The sequence below is a fragment of the Palaemon carinicauda genome, chromosome 44 (assembly GCF_036898095.1).
Source record: "Palaemon carinicauda isolate YSFRI2023 chromosome 44, ASM3689809v2, whole genome shotgun sequence".
NCBI lineage: Eukaryota > Metazoa > Arthropoda > Malacostraca > Decapoda > Palaemonidae > Palaemon > Palaemon carinicauda.
In genome coordinates this window covers 49,550,030-49,568,730 of record NC_090768.1, presented here as the reverse complement: position 1 = coordinate 49,568,730, position 18,701 = coordinate 49,550,030, and the positions used below count along the sequence as shown (strand labels likewise).

At 41.6% G+C, this 18,701-nt stretch overlaps 1 protein-coding gene across 2 annotated transcripts in view; it reads right to left on the bottom strand.

The window, feature by feature from the left end:
* sax (saxophone) overlaps window positions 1-18,701 on the bottom strand; it is a 96,490-nt gene that overhangs the window by 54,208 nt on the left and 23,581 nt on the right. For both annotated transcript variants that reach the window (XM_068366702.1, XM_068366703.1), the window contains exons 2-5: window positions 17,916-18,085; window positions 8,113-8,325; window positions 5,138-5,324; window positions 4,750-4,967 (exon numbers count right to left, since the gene is read on the bottom strand). In XM_068366702.1, the coding sequence (XP_068222803.1) occupies window positions 4,750-4,967; window positions 5,138-5,324; window positions 8,113-8,325; window positions 17,916-18,085 (788 nt within the window). The remainder of the gene's footprint in view (window positions 1-4,749; window positions 4,968-5,137; window positions 5,325-8,112; window positions 8,326-17,915; window positions 18,086-18,701) is intronic.

Here is an 18,701-nt window from a genome sequence, read left to right as displayed (position 1 = left end):
TTGGTCAGCGAGGTTGCAAAGAGATCTATGGATGGTTTACCCCAAGTGGCCCAAAGTCTCTTGCACACATCCTTGTGGAGGGTCCATTCGGTTGGAATTACTTGCCCTTTCCGACTGAGACAATCTGCTATGACGTTCAAGTCGCCTTGGATGAACCTCGTAACTAGGGAGATGTCTTGACCTTTTGACCAGATGAGCAGGTCCCTTGCGATCTCGTACAACGTCAGTGAGTGGGTACCTCCTTGTTTGGAGATGTACGCCAAGGCCGTGGTGTTGTCCGAGTTAACTTCCACCACTTTGCCTCGAAGGAGAGACTTGAAGCTTTTCAAGGTCAGATGTACTGCCAACAGCTCCTTGCAGTTGATATGCATGCTCCTCTGACTCGAGTTCCACAGTCCTGAGCATTCCCGACCGTCTAGTGTCGCGCCCCAGCCCACGTCCGATGCGTCCGAGAAGAGAACGTGGTTGGGAGTCTGAACAGCCAGGAGAGACCCTCTCTTAGGTTGATATTGTCCTTCCACCAAGTCAGACAAGACTTTATCTTTTCGGAAACCGGGATCGAGACCGCTTCTAGCGTCTTGTCCTTTTTCCAGTGAAAAGCTAGATGGTATGAAGAGGACGGAGGTGTAGTCTTCCTAGTGACACAAATTGTTCCACGGATGACAGCGTCCCTACCAGACTCATCCACAGCCTGACTGAGCAGCGTTCCTTCTTCAGCATCTTCTGGATGGATAGCAGGGCTTGATCTATTCTGGGGGCTGATCGTCTTGTTGTTCAGCAACGTCCTCATCAGAGGGTTCCTCATCCGAAAACTGATGAGGAAACGGCAACGGAGTGGGCAACGTCTGGCTCGCTGAGTCCGGTCGCACTGGTGGATGCGTGACGGAGCCGGACACAACATCATGGAACTGCTGCACAGTCTGTGAACTATCAACAATCATGGGTGCGCGAGAAACCTACCGGGTTGCTGAGGTTGACGCACTGCGTCAAAACAAGTCACCTCTGCTGGTTGTTGAACGTCCTGAACGTCAACAACCACCTCTGAGCGTCGCTTAACAACAACGTGCGGCTGACAACCCACACTGGGTCGCATCGGTGGAGGAACCACCTCAACTGGCAGACGCGAGTAGGTTACCTCAGCGTCAACAGGGCGCACAACCGACCGGTTGGAAGGTTGTTGGCCAGAAGGTTCGGTAGCAACCTTCTCCGCATTAAAGTCCTCTATCAAGGACGCAAGCTTGGACTGCATGTCTTGCAGCAAAGCCCATTTAGGGTCTACGGGAGCAGGTATGGCAACAGACGGGGTTAGCGACTGAGGCGGTACCGCTTTCCATCCCTGAAAGCCTTGTTTATGCATGACATAATTGTACAGCAAAACTTCAAAGGCTCGAAAACAGCTGTGAAGTTGACCTGTAAAAAACTTGGAGCGTCTCCTGGCCAGGCGCCAGGGAGAGTCTACGAGATTTGAGAAGTCTATCTGGGCAGAGGCATGAACTCCCAAGCCGAGAACTTCTCTCGTGTCATATCAGACTCTCGCTCTATAAGCCAGTTTAAAAGAAGGGAAAGCAAAGGCTGTATCCCCCAAACTCCTCCTGGTGAAAAACCAGTCGCCTAGCCAACGTAAAGCTCTCTAGGAGAGCGAGAGAGCACTAGCTTAAAAACAACGGCTTCGAAGTAGCTAGGCCTAGTGTAAGCTCTGACGTTTAGGCGAACGAGGAGCAGCAGTTACAAAAATATCCGGACAAAGATCCTCAAAAAAAATCATCATGATTTAATTGAAGTCCATAGGGGGCTAAGCAGCTTTAGGCTCCTCTCAATCTGACAGAGTCCTCAAGGGAATATCAGTAGGAGGGGGAACAGCAACTTCCTCATCTACAGGAACCTTGTCCGATAAAAGCTGAGTCTCAAGCAAGGGAGAGACCTACCGTGGTGGCAATGCTTCACAAGCAGAGTCCACACTCACTGGTGCATTAGTAGCGGACCAGAACGCAACGTCATGTAACTGCTTGACAGTCTGTGAACTGTCAACAACTGAACTGTCAACCACAACAGGTGCGTGAGGATGCACAGCGTCCACTCGAGACTGCTTTGACTGCCTAGACTGAGCAGTCAAAACAACTCTCGAATGCGGAGGTTGACGCACAACATCAAAACAAGTCAACTCCGATTGTTAGTGAACGTCTTGAACGTCAACAGGAGCATCAGCAAGTGGCCTAACGTCCAAATGCGGCTGAAAAACCACACGAGACCGCATCGAGTGTGGTTCTAAACAACCTGACTGACGTGACTTAACTACGCCAACGTCAACAGTAAGCACAAAGGAACGTTAGGTTGGCTGAAAGCCAGGATATCGATGAGATAAACGGCTACACTCAACGGACTAATCGGCAGAATAGTCTTCCATGAGGGAGGCAAGCATATTCTGCATGTCTTGCCATACAACCCATTAAGGATCAACGGAAATGGTTGTGGTAAGAGACGAAGGTAACGTCTGTGACCGCAACACTTTGCCAACAAAAAAGACTCTCGGAGTCTGTGTTACGCTTTTGTTAGGCGGCGAGCAGTTATCCGATGACTGCATAGGGTCAGAGCTGTCCTAATGGCTGTAACCAGGACGCTGGACCTATCCTGAAAGGACTGACTTTCGCTTAAGGGCTTCGAAACCTTGTGACAGGTTTCTTATGCGAAAAGCCTTCGGATGACGAGGAGAAACAACGTCTCTCTCGTCTTATGGTAGGGGAGATCTTGGTAAGATACACCCGATACCATAGAGGGAAACGTCTGTTCGTTGATCAAGGCCTCTCGAACCCATAAGTCGTTCGACATTACTTCTCCCCTGGGCTTGGGAGCATGCAAGAGGTCCCGGACTAGGTGAACGACAGGCACGAACAGACGAACCCTCGGACGCAACACTGTAACACTTTGCGCATATCACTTTATCACTTCGATTTTCTGTTTTGCACTTATTTCACTGAAATCGAAACTTTTACTGATTTCTACCTGAAACACGCAATTCTACCCTTCATTAAAAGGTAGTAATTGCGAAATCAGTCGTATAATGCAAGCTCATTAATACCAGCAAAAAACAGAAAACATATTTTAAGATAAAAAATTCAGTGGCTGGGAAAGAGACTAAACACTAGTTCATATAAACTACGTTTTCAATCTCTCACTGCACATAGCCTGGGGACGAGAATAAAAAACTAAAAAAGTTTTATCCTTCCTCCCCGTACAGAGACTAGGGACGAGAGTAACTCGAGAACAACGTTACCCGCTTGAACGGAACGTTTTCTCTCCTCTCTCTCCCTCCGTCTCTATCTCTCTCTCTCTCTTTCTCTCTTGATTTCGCACCTAAGAGAAGAGCCCAATTATATCTCGTCAAAAAAACATGTTATTTGACTAAAGGAAAAAACTGAAAGGTTTTTCAAATAAAAAGTTCCTTTAAATTAGAATTTAAAACATTTAAGCTAAGAAAGAATGAACAAAACTTCAGAATCGATTTACTCTTACTGCAAAGTGAAACCGTGATACACTCTCTCTCTATCGTAACGATAGAGCGCATGTTGAACGTCCTGAACGTCAACAACTGCGTAGCATAAATAAACTAAACGTTAGTTCATCTTTGAAAACAGTACGAAGACTATCAAAGAAAATCTTTCATAAAATATTACATTTAAAAAGTCTTAAATCCTTAGCTCTTTAAAAGCTAAAGACGATATAAAGGGCTCAACGTTGATTAACTTCGGTTTCCAAGTTAGGACCGCCTACTCTCAGGAAAGGTCGCATATAAACAAAACATTAAAATTTATTTTTATATGTTTATAATAAATGGAAAGTTAATCGAAGAGGCCTAATAAAGGCGGAGAGATATAAAATATATAGAGGAAAATCTATAAATAATTTATAACGTGATAAGATAATTACTAAAAGCCTAAACACACTTCCGTCTAAGGGAAGGGTCGGCCATTTAAAAGTGAAAGAAAGTCCATACTCTCTTTGTCACCATAATTAAATCTATCCAAAACGAGTTCAAGATTAAAGTGAAAAAAAAACACCTGCATTGCGAAAGCTCAATACCAGAATATAGTACTTCACCAATATGATGTGAAAAACTCCAGTTTAGCAACAGCGAGTAAAGTACGTCTTGTCGACACGTCGACAGAGAGAAATTTGAGTCTTTGTTTACATAAGAGCTGGGTATCTGGTCGACAGATGGCGCTGTTGGGCACACCCGCAACCTGTGTAGCGATCGCTGGCGAGTTTTTCCGTGAGTTTGTATGTCGAGCAACAGAGTTGCAGCTATATATTCACCGGCTAAGTTAAATATTTAAAAATATGCATTGGAAAATTATTCATCTCATTCTTATTTGTTTAATAATAACAGTATGGATTTGATTTATGAATTTGAGCTATATAGCCTGGCACTTACAAATTAAGAAAACCTGCAGTTACACTATGAAGTAAAAGTTAGCTGTTGGACAGAAAGATAAAAAAAAAGAAGCAGGAATGGGGGTAAAGTAGAAGGATATAAAGCATGTGCAACAAGGGACCAAAGAAAGGCTGCAGACCCTCTTAGTAATACCTATTGTACACTGAAAGGACTACTTAACTACAGGGATAATAATGGCACTGTGTATTTGAGGGCACTATTTGGGACCAAGCTTCCAGTGACAAACGTAAAACATTACTAACCACAGACTGCACACAATTTCAGCATTAATCAGGACATCAAATAGATTAACTTCTTACCAAAAGAGTTGAATCTCCTGGTGCAGTTACTCTGAGGTCATCTCTGTACATGCCATGAGACTGAGGATAAGATGAAGCAGTAGCAGCTGCTGCAAACTCTCGCATTCGACGTTGATGAGCACGGCGTAAAAAGAGCACCACAATCAGAGCAATAAATACTACTAGAAGTACAGGGAGAATATGCACAGAGAATAGTCGAATACCTTGAGGATAAGGATCTGTAAAAGAAACTCTGTTAGTCTTACCATTTCTAATTTTGTTAATTTAAATATTTGGATTTAGCTGGAAAAACTTGTACTGTATCATACTGTACATTGATTAATTAATATATTACTAATAATATTATAATCAAGCACATGAGATGCAAATCAGGAAGTAAAAAACTTACTTGGCTCTAGGGGCAAAACGGGAAAACTTCCATTATTACAGAAATGTTTCTGACAACATTCAAGCTTAAAAGCCTTGTGCAAGCGTTCCTTTATTCCACATAACATAGCAACATGGTCAGGTTGGTTGACACACCCTCTAGCCTCTACTTCTGTACCATCTTCATGACGAGTTCGAGCTTTCCAGCACTATAAATGGAAGATATAAAAATGTTAAAAACTCTGAATAAGAAACATTACTATCCAATCCCCGAGAGAAGAAGAATTAATAGCCAGTTCAATTAACATAGAACAATCATTCTAGTACACTAGAGTACAGAACTGTATCATAAGTTATGAGTCAGTGGGAACCTCCTCAACAACATTCTAGTAAAAAATTTATCAAAGAAAGTTTTGAGCCTACAAAATAAGCTGGTAGTTTCCATATTATAAAAAAAAATACTTTTACATTACTTCACAGAACATATATGTTTTGTTTTCCACAGACAAATAATTACTTTAAATTTTTCAAAAACATAATTTACTTTTTCATACAAAGTAATCTTTCTATCCTCCAAATTCATTGTCTTTAAAACTTCTCAAACAGCGTGTATCTTTATACAAACAAAAGAGGAATGGAGGCAGCTATGCATAAGCAAGAGCAGAATAGAATATATGTTTACCATCAGTTAACTGCCTAAATTTTTTAGTAGTGTGATTTATTAGCTCTAAAAGATCTGTGGAGCTGGGAAGTGGGAAATTGGTAGGTAATTAGGTTTGTGGGAAAATTTTTCTTATTAAAAAAATATATATATATATATATATATATATATATATATATATATATATATATATATATATATATATATATATATATATATATATATATATATATATATATATATATATATATATATATATATATATATATATATATATATATATATATATATATATATATATATATATATATATATATATATATATATATATATATATAACTAGTTTTAACACAAATCCAATGCATAACCCAGAGCAACTTGTACTGACACATGTATTATTTAATCTTTGTGTTCTATAAAATACTGCTATAATCAACCAAAAAAAGCGTTAGTTGAGAGAAGCTCTCATCTCAATGTTTCGCATACGACATAAAAAATTTCGGACTTCGTACACAGCGATCGCTCAGTGATGATACAAGAATACAATTTGACACAACTAATAGCTACAGATTAATCCTGTTTTTGTCTAAAGGGCTAACATCTAAATCTTAATCTTCCTTTCTACAAAGTTTTAGTTCTCAATATATGTTTATTGGTAAGCTAGCCTTGGCCACATTGCAATAACCACTTTCATACATGAAAAGATTCACGTTATGAAATAAAATGATAATGAAGGCAATAAGTAAATATTTACATTACTGTATACATTATTAGAATATTTTCATAATAAATAATCTATTTGAAAAATAATTCCATTTACTGTATATGAAATCATCTTTTTACTATGTAAGCCCAAATGAAGAAATGTAAACATCGTCAACTGATTAAAACTGCAGTACCTCTTTCGAGGATATGATCATATGTGAAAAACTATTCATGATATAATTCCAAAACATCTTATAATAAATAACTAAGTTTAATTGGATGCGTAAAGGCGTACAGTACATTTGTTCATTGTGATTGGTAATAAAACACAAACAAAACAATGGTTTCCGTATTAGGTAGCGTGCTTAGGAAAAGCATAATATAAAATTGCATTTATTTATTTCATTTTCAATTTTTAAGCATATAGTAAGTAAAACATCATATGGAGCAGTCAACATTCTTTCGATTACTCTGCGAATCAGGTAGAATGGTGAAAATGCATATACAATGGCGTTGTCCTACGAATGTTGAAAGTTGCCCTCTAGAGCAACTGATAGGACTAGTACTAGACAGCAGAAGATTTGGAACTTTTTGTTGAGCTGAATGGCAAACATGTCAATCGACAGGGACCCCACAAATTAAAAAATTTCTTCACTAATAGAGGATGAAAGGACCATTCCGCTCCTATGATTCATCATTGGCGAATGAGTCGGTCGGCGATTACATTTCAATTGCCTGGAATGAATCTTACTGATAGCCCAAATGCATTGTCGACTGCCAATGTGTGTGTTTGCTTGGTCAACTCGCAGAGTTACAGTGAAACAGTATAACCTTGCTCGTTAACATAAGTCACTACGGTCGTGTAGTCACTCATCAACACCAACAGACTAATGTGCATGCGCTTTTTTTCGCCGAAGCAGCCTTATATTGCACTCATAACAGAGGGATAGCTGTGATTAGTCATGGCTCTTCCACATATAGCACAAAGAAAGGGGATCCATGTCCTACCGGCTCATAAACCTGCCGCAATTGCGGCCTGGTTTACCAGAGCAGCCATGAATGCCTACCTGTGGACTTTCAATTACAAGCATATTCGTTGAACTGAGAAGCAATAAAGACTCGTTTTCTTAGAAAAGAAAAAACAACCAGCCAAGCTTTGCTTAGCGCAAAGAGTACATCCGTATTGCTCTGTGGCTAAAATCCAATTGGCAACTCAGGTGTGCTAGTGGGTGGGACTTTCCGCCACCATCAGTAACTTGTCAAAAATTTCAACACCCGAGTTCAAGTTACACTAAAAATCCTACTCTTATTAAAGGATAATGATTTTGTATTTGTATAGGAACAAATCCAAGAGGAGGTAGCAAGAGCACATATGTACAGCATGGGGATGAAGTCATAAGTGAATTTCTATCTGATTGACAGGTGGGTGGGTCTTACCAGAGATCACTGGTAGTTATAAGCAACTTGTTAAATTTTAAACAATTGTTCCACCTTTGATGAGGTCATAATCTTATTAACGGACTATAGTCTGTATTCTTATATGAACAAACAAGGTTTAATTTATTGGGCTACCAAATTTACATATTCTTACCAACAAAATTAAAATTTCTAAACATCAAAGACAGACTTACACTGATAGCATTATGACATTCTGTAACTTCATTACAGTGAGGGGTTCTGCACTTGATGCATGATATCTTATCTATGCTATCATTGAAAATGGGAAGGTTAGGGTTTTCCACAATTTTGCTCTCTTCTGGAGCTTCAGAAGTGACGGGATCTGAAGGTGCATTCTGCAGTAATTCTATTATATCATCTCCAACATTGGTGCTAAGATCAAATTCCTGGAAGGATAAAAGAGCATTAACAAACTAATTAGTTTTACTGATGTGACTAAATTTACTACAGAATTAACTACATCCAACTCATTTTTATACAATATAGCATTCCCAGAATATTCAGTCACCTAGGCAACAGTATACAAGGACAAAAACACTTGAAATTTCAAGATCAGTTAGTGGAAACACAAGTAAGAAAGTGAAGTCTTTTGAGTCACCAATCACAAAAACAACTGAAATTTCATAATTTTTTTTTGTTATTTACTATAAGAATACAATAGTGCATTCACTGTAGATTTTGCCCCACTACTAGGATAAGATCAGTTTTTCCTTCAAACTAATTTTATGTACTGACAACACACTCAGATAACTACTGTATTCTAAATACAAGTAAAACCTTCTTATTTACTACTTTTCTAACTGCTGATTCGACTATCCACAGTTGAACTATTGGTAGCATTATAAAAAAAAAAAATATAATGTATGCTGAAATGCAAGATTAAACTGGAAGTATCAGGTAAAATGTTTAAAATGACAAATTAGAAAGTAATTTTTATTTGTCCTAAAGATACAAACCTGTAGGTATTTATAGGGATTATACTTTCGGAAAAGCTGGAAGACTAGCCATAAAACTTTTAGAGAGTTATAACTACCCTACCACTAGTTAGTGGGGGGGGGGGGGGGCTTAGGAGGGGTAGCTGGCTACCCCACTCACAAACAGACTCAGACAACTACTGTATTCTAAATACAAGTAAAACCTTATTTACTACTTTTCTCACTGCTGATTCGACTATCCACAGTTGAACTATTGGTAGCATTATAAAAAAAATATACTGTATGCTGAAATGCAAGATTAAACTGGAAGTACCAGGTAAAATGTTTGAAATGACAAATTAGAAAGTAATCTTTATTTGCCCTAAAGATACAAACCTGTAGGTATTTATAAGGATTATACTTTCGGCAAAGCTGGAAGACTAGCCATAAGACTTTTAGCGAGTTATAACTACCCTACCACTAGTTAGTGGGAGGGGAGGGGGCTTAGGTGGGGTAGCTGGCTACCCCACTCACAAACACACCTGTGTTGTCTCATCACTTTTTATTGCAGTCAGGACTTGTCAGAAACGTGATGGCGGGCCAATTTGCATAAATAGCTACAGCTTTGTATCTTAAGAAAAATACAAATTACTTTTAAATTTGTCATTTGTTCCAACACTAATACAAACCCTTGCTATTTATAGGGATTGATTCACCCATTAGGAGGGTAGAAGTCCGAACCAACTGGCTGGTCTTTGACCTGGGATTTTCACCTAGAAACCCTGAAACCTTGCTAAACAATTCGTTCAAAGCACAGTTAGTGGCCTGATCAATCTGTGTGATTGTGTGATACTAGCAGTGTGACTTGTCTAGGTAAGAATTCTCAGAAACGTAGAAATCTTAGAATCAACCATAGACGTTACCCAATCCCACCTCGCCAGGGGGTATGGGGAAGTAAACAAGTATATCTCTCTATACCAGGTTACACAAAAGAAATGTTTTTACCTGCAGACAGCGAAGGCCAGCTTTGCAGAGTACGTAGGTGCTGTTACCCCACACGGGGGAAGATAAAAGAAAGAGCCAGTCATTCTTTGTCATTTATCATGGTTGAACTTTGCCCTCCACCATCTGCTAATTGCCATCAAGGAGTCACAGGTGTTTAAACCATTTATTGTGTAGCCACCACAGGATCAATGGAGAACGTCTCCATGTTCCTGTGGGTCACGTCTTCGAGGAAGTGGGCAGTGAAGGTCATTAAACGCTTCCACATATCCGCTGACAAGGCCTGCATCACAGAGTAGTTTTCATAGACAGTAGGGGCATACTACTGCCCTTAACGTTATGACCTCTAGGTCTCCTCTATGAGGAGAAGGATCAGGATTCAATGCTTGGTCCATGACCTTGTGAATCCAAGCCAAGAATGTGTTCTTGGTGATCCTTCTCTTGACCTTCCCCGAACTGACGAAGAGTTCTGACAAACGGGCGAGCTCCTGTAGTCCTCTTGAAGTAGCACCTCAATTTCCTCCCTGACAAAGTAGCCGTTCATCTGGATCATTGGTCACTCTACGAAGGACTCCCAATCCAAATGGCTCGAATCTGGGATCCAAGCTACTAGATCAAAGATGAGTATTACCTGGTCCATCATTGTGAATGATAGATGTTGAAAGAGGGCCATGGGAATGGCAGACTCTCCTGGCTGAAGCCAACACGAGCGGGAGACCTATCATCAAGTCAGGTGAAGTTCTGCTGCTTGGTGTCCTGGGTCGTAGGGGGCACCCTAATGCTCTGTGGAGGAGGCCGAGTGCTTTTCCTCCCGAAGGTAAATAAGGAAATCCGTTATTGCTGTAGTGGCATCGACGGGAGAGATACCCCTTCCATGACACCGACTACAGAAGACAGTCCACTTGGCCTGGTAGACTAAGCTGAAGTTCTGCATAGGTATCCAGACATCCTCTTCATAACTTGTTGTAAAAACGCCTCTCTGAGAGTAGGTGTTGAATAATTTCCAGGCAAGAAGTCATAGTGAAGCTACGGTTTTGTGAGAAATGTTCACATGTGGCTGTTAGAGTAGATTGTGTCATAGAAGTTTTCTCGGGATTTCCACCTGCAGCTGAAGAAGGTATGGAAACCACCCGCAGATGTCAAGCGTAGCTAAGAGGGTCATTGCCATGTTGCGGATGATATTGCCTTATTAGGCACCCTTGGCCTCCAGCAGGGCAGGGGAAAAATGGCTTAAACACCGATGTTGACCCACTGGCTGAATGCATCCTGTCGTGGAGTCTGGGGATCTGGGGGCTGGTGAACAGTAGAGTGGAAGTCTGTTGTTCTGGGACGTTGCGAAGAGATCCACTGTCGGGAAACCTGTCAACGTCAGGACTTTGTAAGCCACTGGATGATACAAAGACTGCTCGGGGACCACTGTCTGTGTAGCTCTACTCAGAAGACTATGAGCACATTCCTGCTTGTCCAGAATGGATCGAGCTGATAGGGAAACCAAGTTGCCTTCTGCCCATCAACATACCATGCTAGAAGACAGAGGTGTTGCGAAAAAAACAGGTACCGCCCTGTTTGTTCTTCGTGAGCCATCGCAGTAGTGTTGTCATTCACCAGTACAACCAAGTGACCCACCAGGGACTGATGTATTTGCTGTAGGGCTAGGAAGGCTGCCCCTATCTATAGGAGATTTAAATGACGGTACCATTCGGACTCTGGCCAAAGCCCGGAGGCTGAGTGGTACAACATGTGCCCACCTCCCCTCTCTCTGATGCATCTGAAGGAAGCATCAAATCCAGGAAAGGGACGAGGAGGTTGACTCCTTGGCGGAGATTCTAGTTTGTCATCCCTCTTCTCAGGTCTGTCTCCTACCAGAGTCCCATAGAGACCATAGAAAAGGGAGATCCTTCCAGCAGTAAAACCTAGGATCTGGCTGCCGAAGAAAAGATTGGATTCGAAGGAGTCCGATAAGGGCTTGACGAACCAGACTGAAATGGTGACCCATGAGACATAACCACTACTGGCTGAAAGTGCGTCTCGTAGAAAGAAGAGACTACTGCCATCTTTCGCCTTGGACCCCATCGTTGAAAAATTTCAGCATGCTGATGACGACGATGAACATGTCTCAGAATACCCATCTCTCATAAGGAGACAGATATCTTCAAGATTTACTTCAATCCTTAGAACATGGTAAACCTAAGGATTTGTCTCAGTGGTGACGAAGATAAGCCACCGAGTCTGTTAGGATCAGCCAGTCGTCCTGAAGTCTCAGAGAACAAAGACGATCCTGTAGGCGCAGGTTGACACTAATAGGGTAAAAATTCTCATGAAAACCTGAGGTGCTGTCGAAACAAGAGCACCGCACCTTGACACGGTATGCCTATATTTAAAGATAGTTCCTTGATGACCGATGTCCTGGAATCCAGGAGTATGAGTCATAGTAGTCGAACATGCACAGGAAATCAGGAAGTCCTGTGGACTAAAACTGCTTGTTTGACCGTATGCCTTCTCAATGAACAGAGCTTGATGAACTAACTTGTTCCAGGAGGAGAGGAAAAAAATTGGAGACTTCTATAGGAAAGAAATGACTGTAGAAACTCGGAGTTACCTTGATGAAACATGTTTTGCCAAAAAGATGTATCGCCTGAGTCCAGAAGTCCGATTGGATGTTTGGATTCTCGTAGAATAGAGAGAGAACTGCCCTCACACCTCATTAGGTGGGTGGATAACATGTGCATGCTCTTGTAGTTGAGCTGCAAATTCTCCATCTTTGTCAAAAAGAGAAGAGTATTCTGAACTCGTAGGAGGGGATTAACCATTAGGGCAAACCTAACTCGACAACAAGAAAGTAGTTATCCCTAGAGAAGCACATCGGCCAATGGGTGAACTTAGGCTGAGGGAGAGCGTCATACTCAGAGGGTTGACAAACAAGACCAAGAAGGTCAAGCTAAAGGTTGGTCGTATAAGCCTCCTCAGAGGAGGATCCCGTTGTTGGAGGGCTGAGGTTGATTTTACAAGTCCCAAGGGAGCGTAGGCCAACGGAGACAGAGCGTAAGAGGAGAGAAATCGTCGCATCTAAGTTGGTATAGTAGTGTAAGCATGAGCCAAGTTCAATCCCCTAGACCAGAGGGGAAAAAAAACTGTGACAGAGATCTGACAAGTTCTCAAACTTATGGAGAGGAGAGAAACAAATAATTCCAAAGGATTATGTTCACAAGATTTGTTCCGAATCATAGGAGAAAGGCGGCAGAGGCCGCCTTTGCAACCACTGTGTAAAACTGTATAGGTGGGGGAGGGACCCCTTCAGGAGAGATGCTGTGCCCTAAGAATACTTCGTTGGCGTCAAAGGTACACTTGTCGTACAAAACTACAAAGCCGTTCTGTTGTAGACGGTCGAACACAATGCGTAGGTGACGGGGGTGTTCCTCTTTGGGGAGAGTGAACACAAGTATGTTGTCCACGGAGTGCATGAGCAGCTAACAAAGGTTCTATTATCATTATTATTATTACTTGCTAAGCTAAAACCCTAGTTGGAAAAGCAGGATGCTTTAAGCCCAGGGGCTCCAACAGGGAAAATAGCCCAGTGAGGAAAGGAAACGGAAAAATAAAATATTTTAAGAAGAGAAACACCATTAAAACAAATCGCTCCTATATACACTATAGAAACTTTGACAAAACAAGAGGAAGAGAAATAAGATAGATAGTGTGCCCGAGTGTACCCTCAAGCAAGAGAACTCTAACCCAAGACAGTGGAAGACCATGGTACAGAGGCTATGGCACTACCCAAGACTAAAGAACAATGGTTTGATTTTGGAGTGCCCTTATCCTAGAAGAGCTGCTTACCATAGCTAAAGAGTCTCTTCTACCCTTACCAAGAGGAAAGTAGCCACTGAACAATTACAGTGCCGTAACCCTTTGGAGGAAAAATTGTTTGGTAATCTCAGTGTTGTCAGGTGTATGCAGACAGAGAAGAATATGTAAAGAATAGGCCACACTATTCGTTGTGTATGTGTAGGCAAAGGGAAAATGAACAGTAACCAGAGAGAAGGATCCAATGTAGTACTGTCTGGCCAGTCAAAAGACCCTATAACTCTCTAGAGGTAGTATCTCAACGGGTGGCTGTTCATCTGGCCAACCTACTACCTATCAATGAAGATGTCGGCTTGTGAAGAAACATGTACTGTAACATAAAGTTACGCAAGGGAAGAGGTAGCGAGCAGAAGAGGTGACTTCGTCCCTGAGGCACACGCCATGTCAGCCCACTAGTAGTAGAAGTAGTAGTACTAGTAGTAGTCGTTGTGGGAAGAAAACATTTATTAGGGACAAATGTTCGTGAACACTGACAAGGACTGGAGAGCCAATGAAGAAGCTCAAAGGAAAAGAAAGCATCGGGAACTGAAAACACCGTACTTGTGTGAAACAACAAGTACCAAAAAGCGGGTGAGGTATTAGGCGCCAAGGTTAACGCTTGAAGAGTGCTGGGTTAGGTTCCAAGAAGGAAGTGTGTGCCAAACTCCCTCAACTGCATGTCGTAGGAAGCACTACCGAAGTATTGTAGTGCAACTCAAAGAAACCGAAGGATGATGATCTGTGTCATCTAGATGAGGATACTAGTATCTCTGATGAACAGAGAAGGAGAGTCTCACTGGAAATAGCAGTGTGCTTGAAGTGAGGATCACAGAACGGTAGAGTTCTGCGATCCTCCCCAAGCAGTTCTCTGTCGAATGAAGCCAGAAAAAACAAGCAGTACCAAACAACATGTGATGTTTGCAGGCAGTAACAAGAAGCGGTGTTTTCAATGTTGTATGGCCGTTGACTGGACGAGGCTTCTTAGATTCTTTGGAGGCTGTCGGCATATCAACCCGCAAGGCGGATAGCAACTTTACCTAGGAAGGAAAAGTAGCGAGCTGGGTAGTGAAACACTGAATAGTGGTCAAACCAGAGGATAAGATGAGCTGCCTCCAGAGGAGGCAGAAGATTGGAACCGAGCTGCAACTGAAAACAAGCTAGTTAGGGCGATCATAAAGTAGAGGGAACGTCAGGTATTGGAAGCAGTTACTGGGACACCAGTAACCTGGAAGACAGCTGGTGAGAGACGATCACGAGCTGGTGGATGATGAGCTTACACTGGCAAGTGTCGATCATGAGCTGGCGAACAGCAATGAGTTGGCAAACAGCGATAACGAGCTGGTGAACAGCGACGAGTTGGCAAACAGCGATAACGAGCTGGCGAATGGCGACAAGTTGGCAAACTATGATAAAGAGCTGCCGAGTGCGATCAGAAGCTGACGGCGACTGCAAGCTGACAGATGATCATGGGCGACTGCAAGCTGACAGTTATATGTTTACAGTCCCTTTTAGTCTAGTTTATTCCTTATACTGTTACTTCCCTCCATATTCTGCATTAAGCTCATTTAAAATTTATACAATGACAAAGGCTAAAAGGTTTCTCCCATTCTCGCCCCTTTTCTACAGGAACAAAGGTAAAGGTACCATAGAAGCTAAGGGTATACTCGTGACAGTAATGGGAGGTAAAGTAAATGTGTAATAGCAAACCCGTCTTAATACCTGCGCCACTGACAGGTTCTTATTAAAGCGTTTGCCCGAGTAGGACTTCCCACCCTTTCATGGATTGAAGTACTATATAGACACAAATAGTGGTCTCATAAAGCTAAATACAAGAAAACTTTAATTTTTTAAATTTATCTTGTTAGTGCTAAGAAAAATATTTTGAGCTCTGGACTGAAGCACTGGATACTCTTAAAATAGAACCATGGAGTCCCCGCAACTCATTCTGATGCCCTCTGGATGCCTCCTGAGAAAGGTGAAGGACTCAAAACTGGTATTGTGGGCAACTGGGTCTTAGCCACAAACTCAGGAACAAGCTAAGGATACATTCTTTCATCCTCCAGAATGATTAGAAACAAGAGCTCGCCCACTCACTTTGATAAGTCTATGGTTAACTGAAAGACTATCTAGCCAGTCCGATCTTCATTCAATGTTCATCTCAAAGGCTCGTATGGAGCACGTATAAGTTTTGAGAACATTTGTCACATCTGACTCCAGAGCCTGAGGTCTCGGGGTGGGCATAACTGCTTGAAGCTCTTCGTGGGCATAGACAATTACCACGAGGAGCAGAGATCTGTTTCTTAATTGGAAGACTTTGCTCAAAGCCGAGCAGTAGCCCTTCCCAGCTACAGCAGGGAAGTGCTTCTCTTGCCGAAGACGAGGAGATCCACGACCAGAAGATCCTTGTTTAGCCATGTGGTAGACACCTCAATTGCCAATTGCATGAAGAAGGAACCACTGAACTTACAACCTGCACCTGGCAACTAAGCATGTCTGCTAGAACATTCTTCCTGCCTGGAAAGAATCTTGCTGACACCTTTACAGCATTGTCTACAGCCTAAATAAGTACCTACAAGAGCACCACCTCTCAAAGTATGCTGATAAGATTGTCTTATGGAAACTCTTGCTGCTGCTGTATCTATCGGTATGACCAAGTACTTCTACTTGGGTGCAAGACTTGATTTGGCCCAATTTATCCTGAATTCCATATAGTGACTGTGAAAAATGTAGTCTGTCTATATCATAAAGCAACTGCCTCTCAGAAGAGGCAAGGATCAGCCAATCATCAAGATTCCTCAAATGGCACATCCCATTTGAGGGGAACAAGTTGAGACCAATGTGCAGTGTACAATACAAGACATAGGCCTTTGAACTGATACACTACTCCCTCAAGGATGAAGCAGAGGTACAATACTCTCTATAGGACTGATGAACAGTTTCTAAAAACAAGCATCCTTCCTCTCTGATGGAATAACACACAGTACTTGCCATCTCTATGCTGAACGAATTTTGAAAAAACAAACTTGGTTAGCGGTGAGAGGTCGATGACTGACCTCCTGTTCCGGTTCAACCTCTCTATCAGGAGAAGCATTCCTCCATGTCCGACTTGCCTGGAGAACTGGAAAACAGCAGTATACCTTCTCTTCACAACCCAATTAGATATTTTGGTGATTGATGTGCTAAGAACATTCCTGCCTATGAACCAGACAGAACGAGCTTGCTGTACTTTGCTAACATCTCAAGTATCCTAATGGCGAAGTAGGTATCTGCACCTGACCACTGGTCAATACACAAAGTTGCCAAGATGCTGGCCATGGAAGGATTTCATGGTAACAGAGTCAAGAGCTGAGAAGACTATGCCCTCAGTCTTGAGTATCTCCACAGGCAAAACTATCCTCAGGAAAGAAACTGCAGGATCAACGGGGAGAGAAGAAGATGGATCTTACACGAATTCAATGATTTCTTCTTCTTAAAATTAGTAGTGCATCTGGAGAATCTAATAAAGATGAAGCAGAGTAAGGTCTTGGCAAGCAATGACGATGCTCCCTCCCTTCAGTGCCTCCACTGGAGAAGCAGGAGTCTGGAGGATACCACAGGGTCTGCCTTAGAAGTCCTGGCAATGGCAAAAAATGCTTTCTCATGCTAATCGAGCACTATCGATGCCCAACGAAGACCAACTTCCCTAGGTTCAGGTTGTTGTCGTCATCGTACAACCCAACAGAGAAGAGATGACTGTGATCTGACATGTCCCCCAAAAGATAGAAGAACGATGAGATTAATGGCGGGTTTGTACATATACTTATAGCACATTTATGGCTAATCTGTAAAACAACTGCATATCTTTGTACTTTTATTAAACTTTACGTTTACTCAAACACAACTGCCTGTTTGCCTACTTATCCATTTAACTAGAAGAGATGGCAAACAGATTAAAACAGCCAAACTTTGAGAGACAGAAAGAATGTGTGTAATGTACTGCTTGCAGCCAAGATCAAAAGTGAGTGTTTAGCCGACTCATATGTGGGCAGGGTTTCCCCACCACCTGTTGGTAGCTATAACTACCTCATTAAATGTTTAATAGTAATTCCTATTTTGCTGAGGTCATAGTCCTATAAAGAACAATGGATTCTGTGCGTTCCTAAAGAACAATGGATTGTATTCGTGTAGGAACAAACTTGGATTCAACTTTTTTTATTTTCTACAAAATATAATATACAAACCTTGGATAAATTCATATTCTGGGTCTGTTTTGGGAATTCATTGCTTCTGCCAGATCCATCCATTCCCGTGATATCATTTATGACACTCTTTATATCAATTTTATCTGAAGAATCTGGATCACCTTCCCAAACACTTTTCTTGTTGGTACTGATTTCTTCATTTTCAGATCCTAGAAAAAAGTAAAATAATTGCTACTCATTATCTACTTTTATTTACAAGTAGTGAATTCTTTTAACTAAACATAATGACTAACTAATAATGTAATCTTCCAAATTTCCTACTTATCAAGAGGCATGCAACAACAAACTGATATATCATCCTTTATAACATATGGAAAAGTTGGTGAAATTTAGATAAGAATGACAAACCACCAAATACTGTACCCTGAAGACAAGCTGAGAAATTCAAAGACTTAATATGTTATATACTGTACATTTCAATTAGAAAGCTCAAATTGCTGCATAAATGTGCAACGTAAAAAGAGGGATTTAACATAGAAAAATGACAAACTTATAACAGAGTTTGTATTTTTCCTAACATACAAACCCGAATTTTTTACTATAGGAGATATTCTAGTGCGAGCCGGAAAATATGGCCGAAAAACCTTAACAAGGTCGTTAACGACCGGGCAGGTAATTACCCACCTGATGGTGGTGGGGGCACCGCCGGTCGGTAGCTGCTGTTTACCTTCAATCGGATTCTAGCTAGTACTATCCTAGGGGCCGGTGATGGAGGGAAGATTTGTGTAAAGAATTCGGGTTTGTATGTTAGGAAAAATACAAACT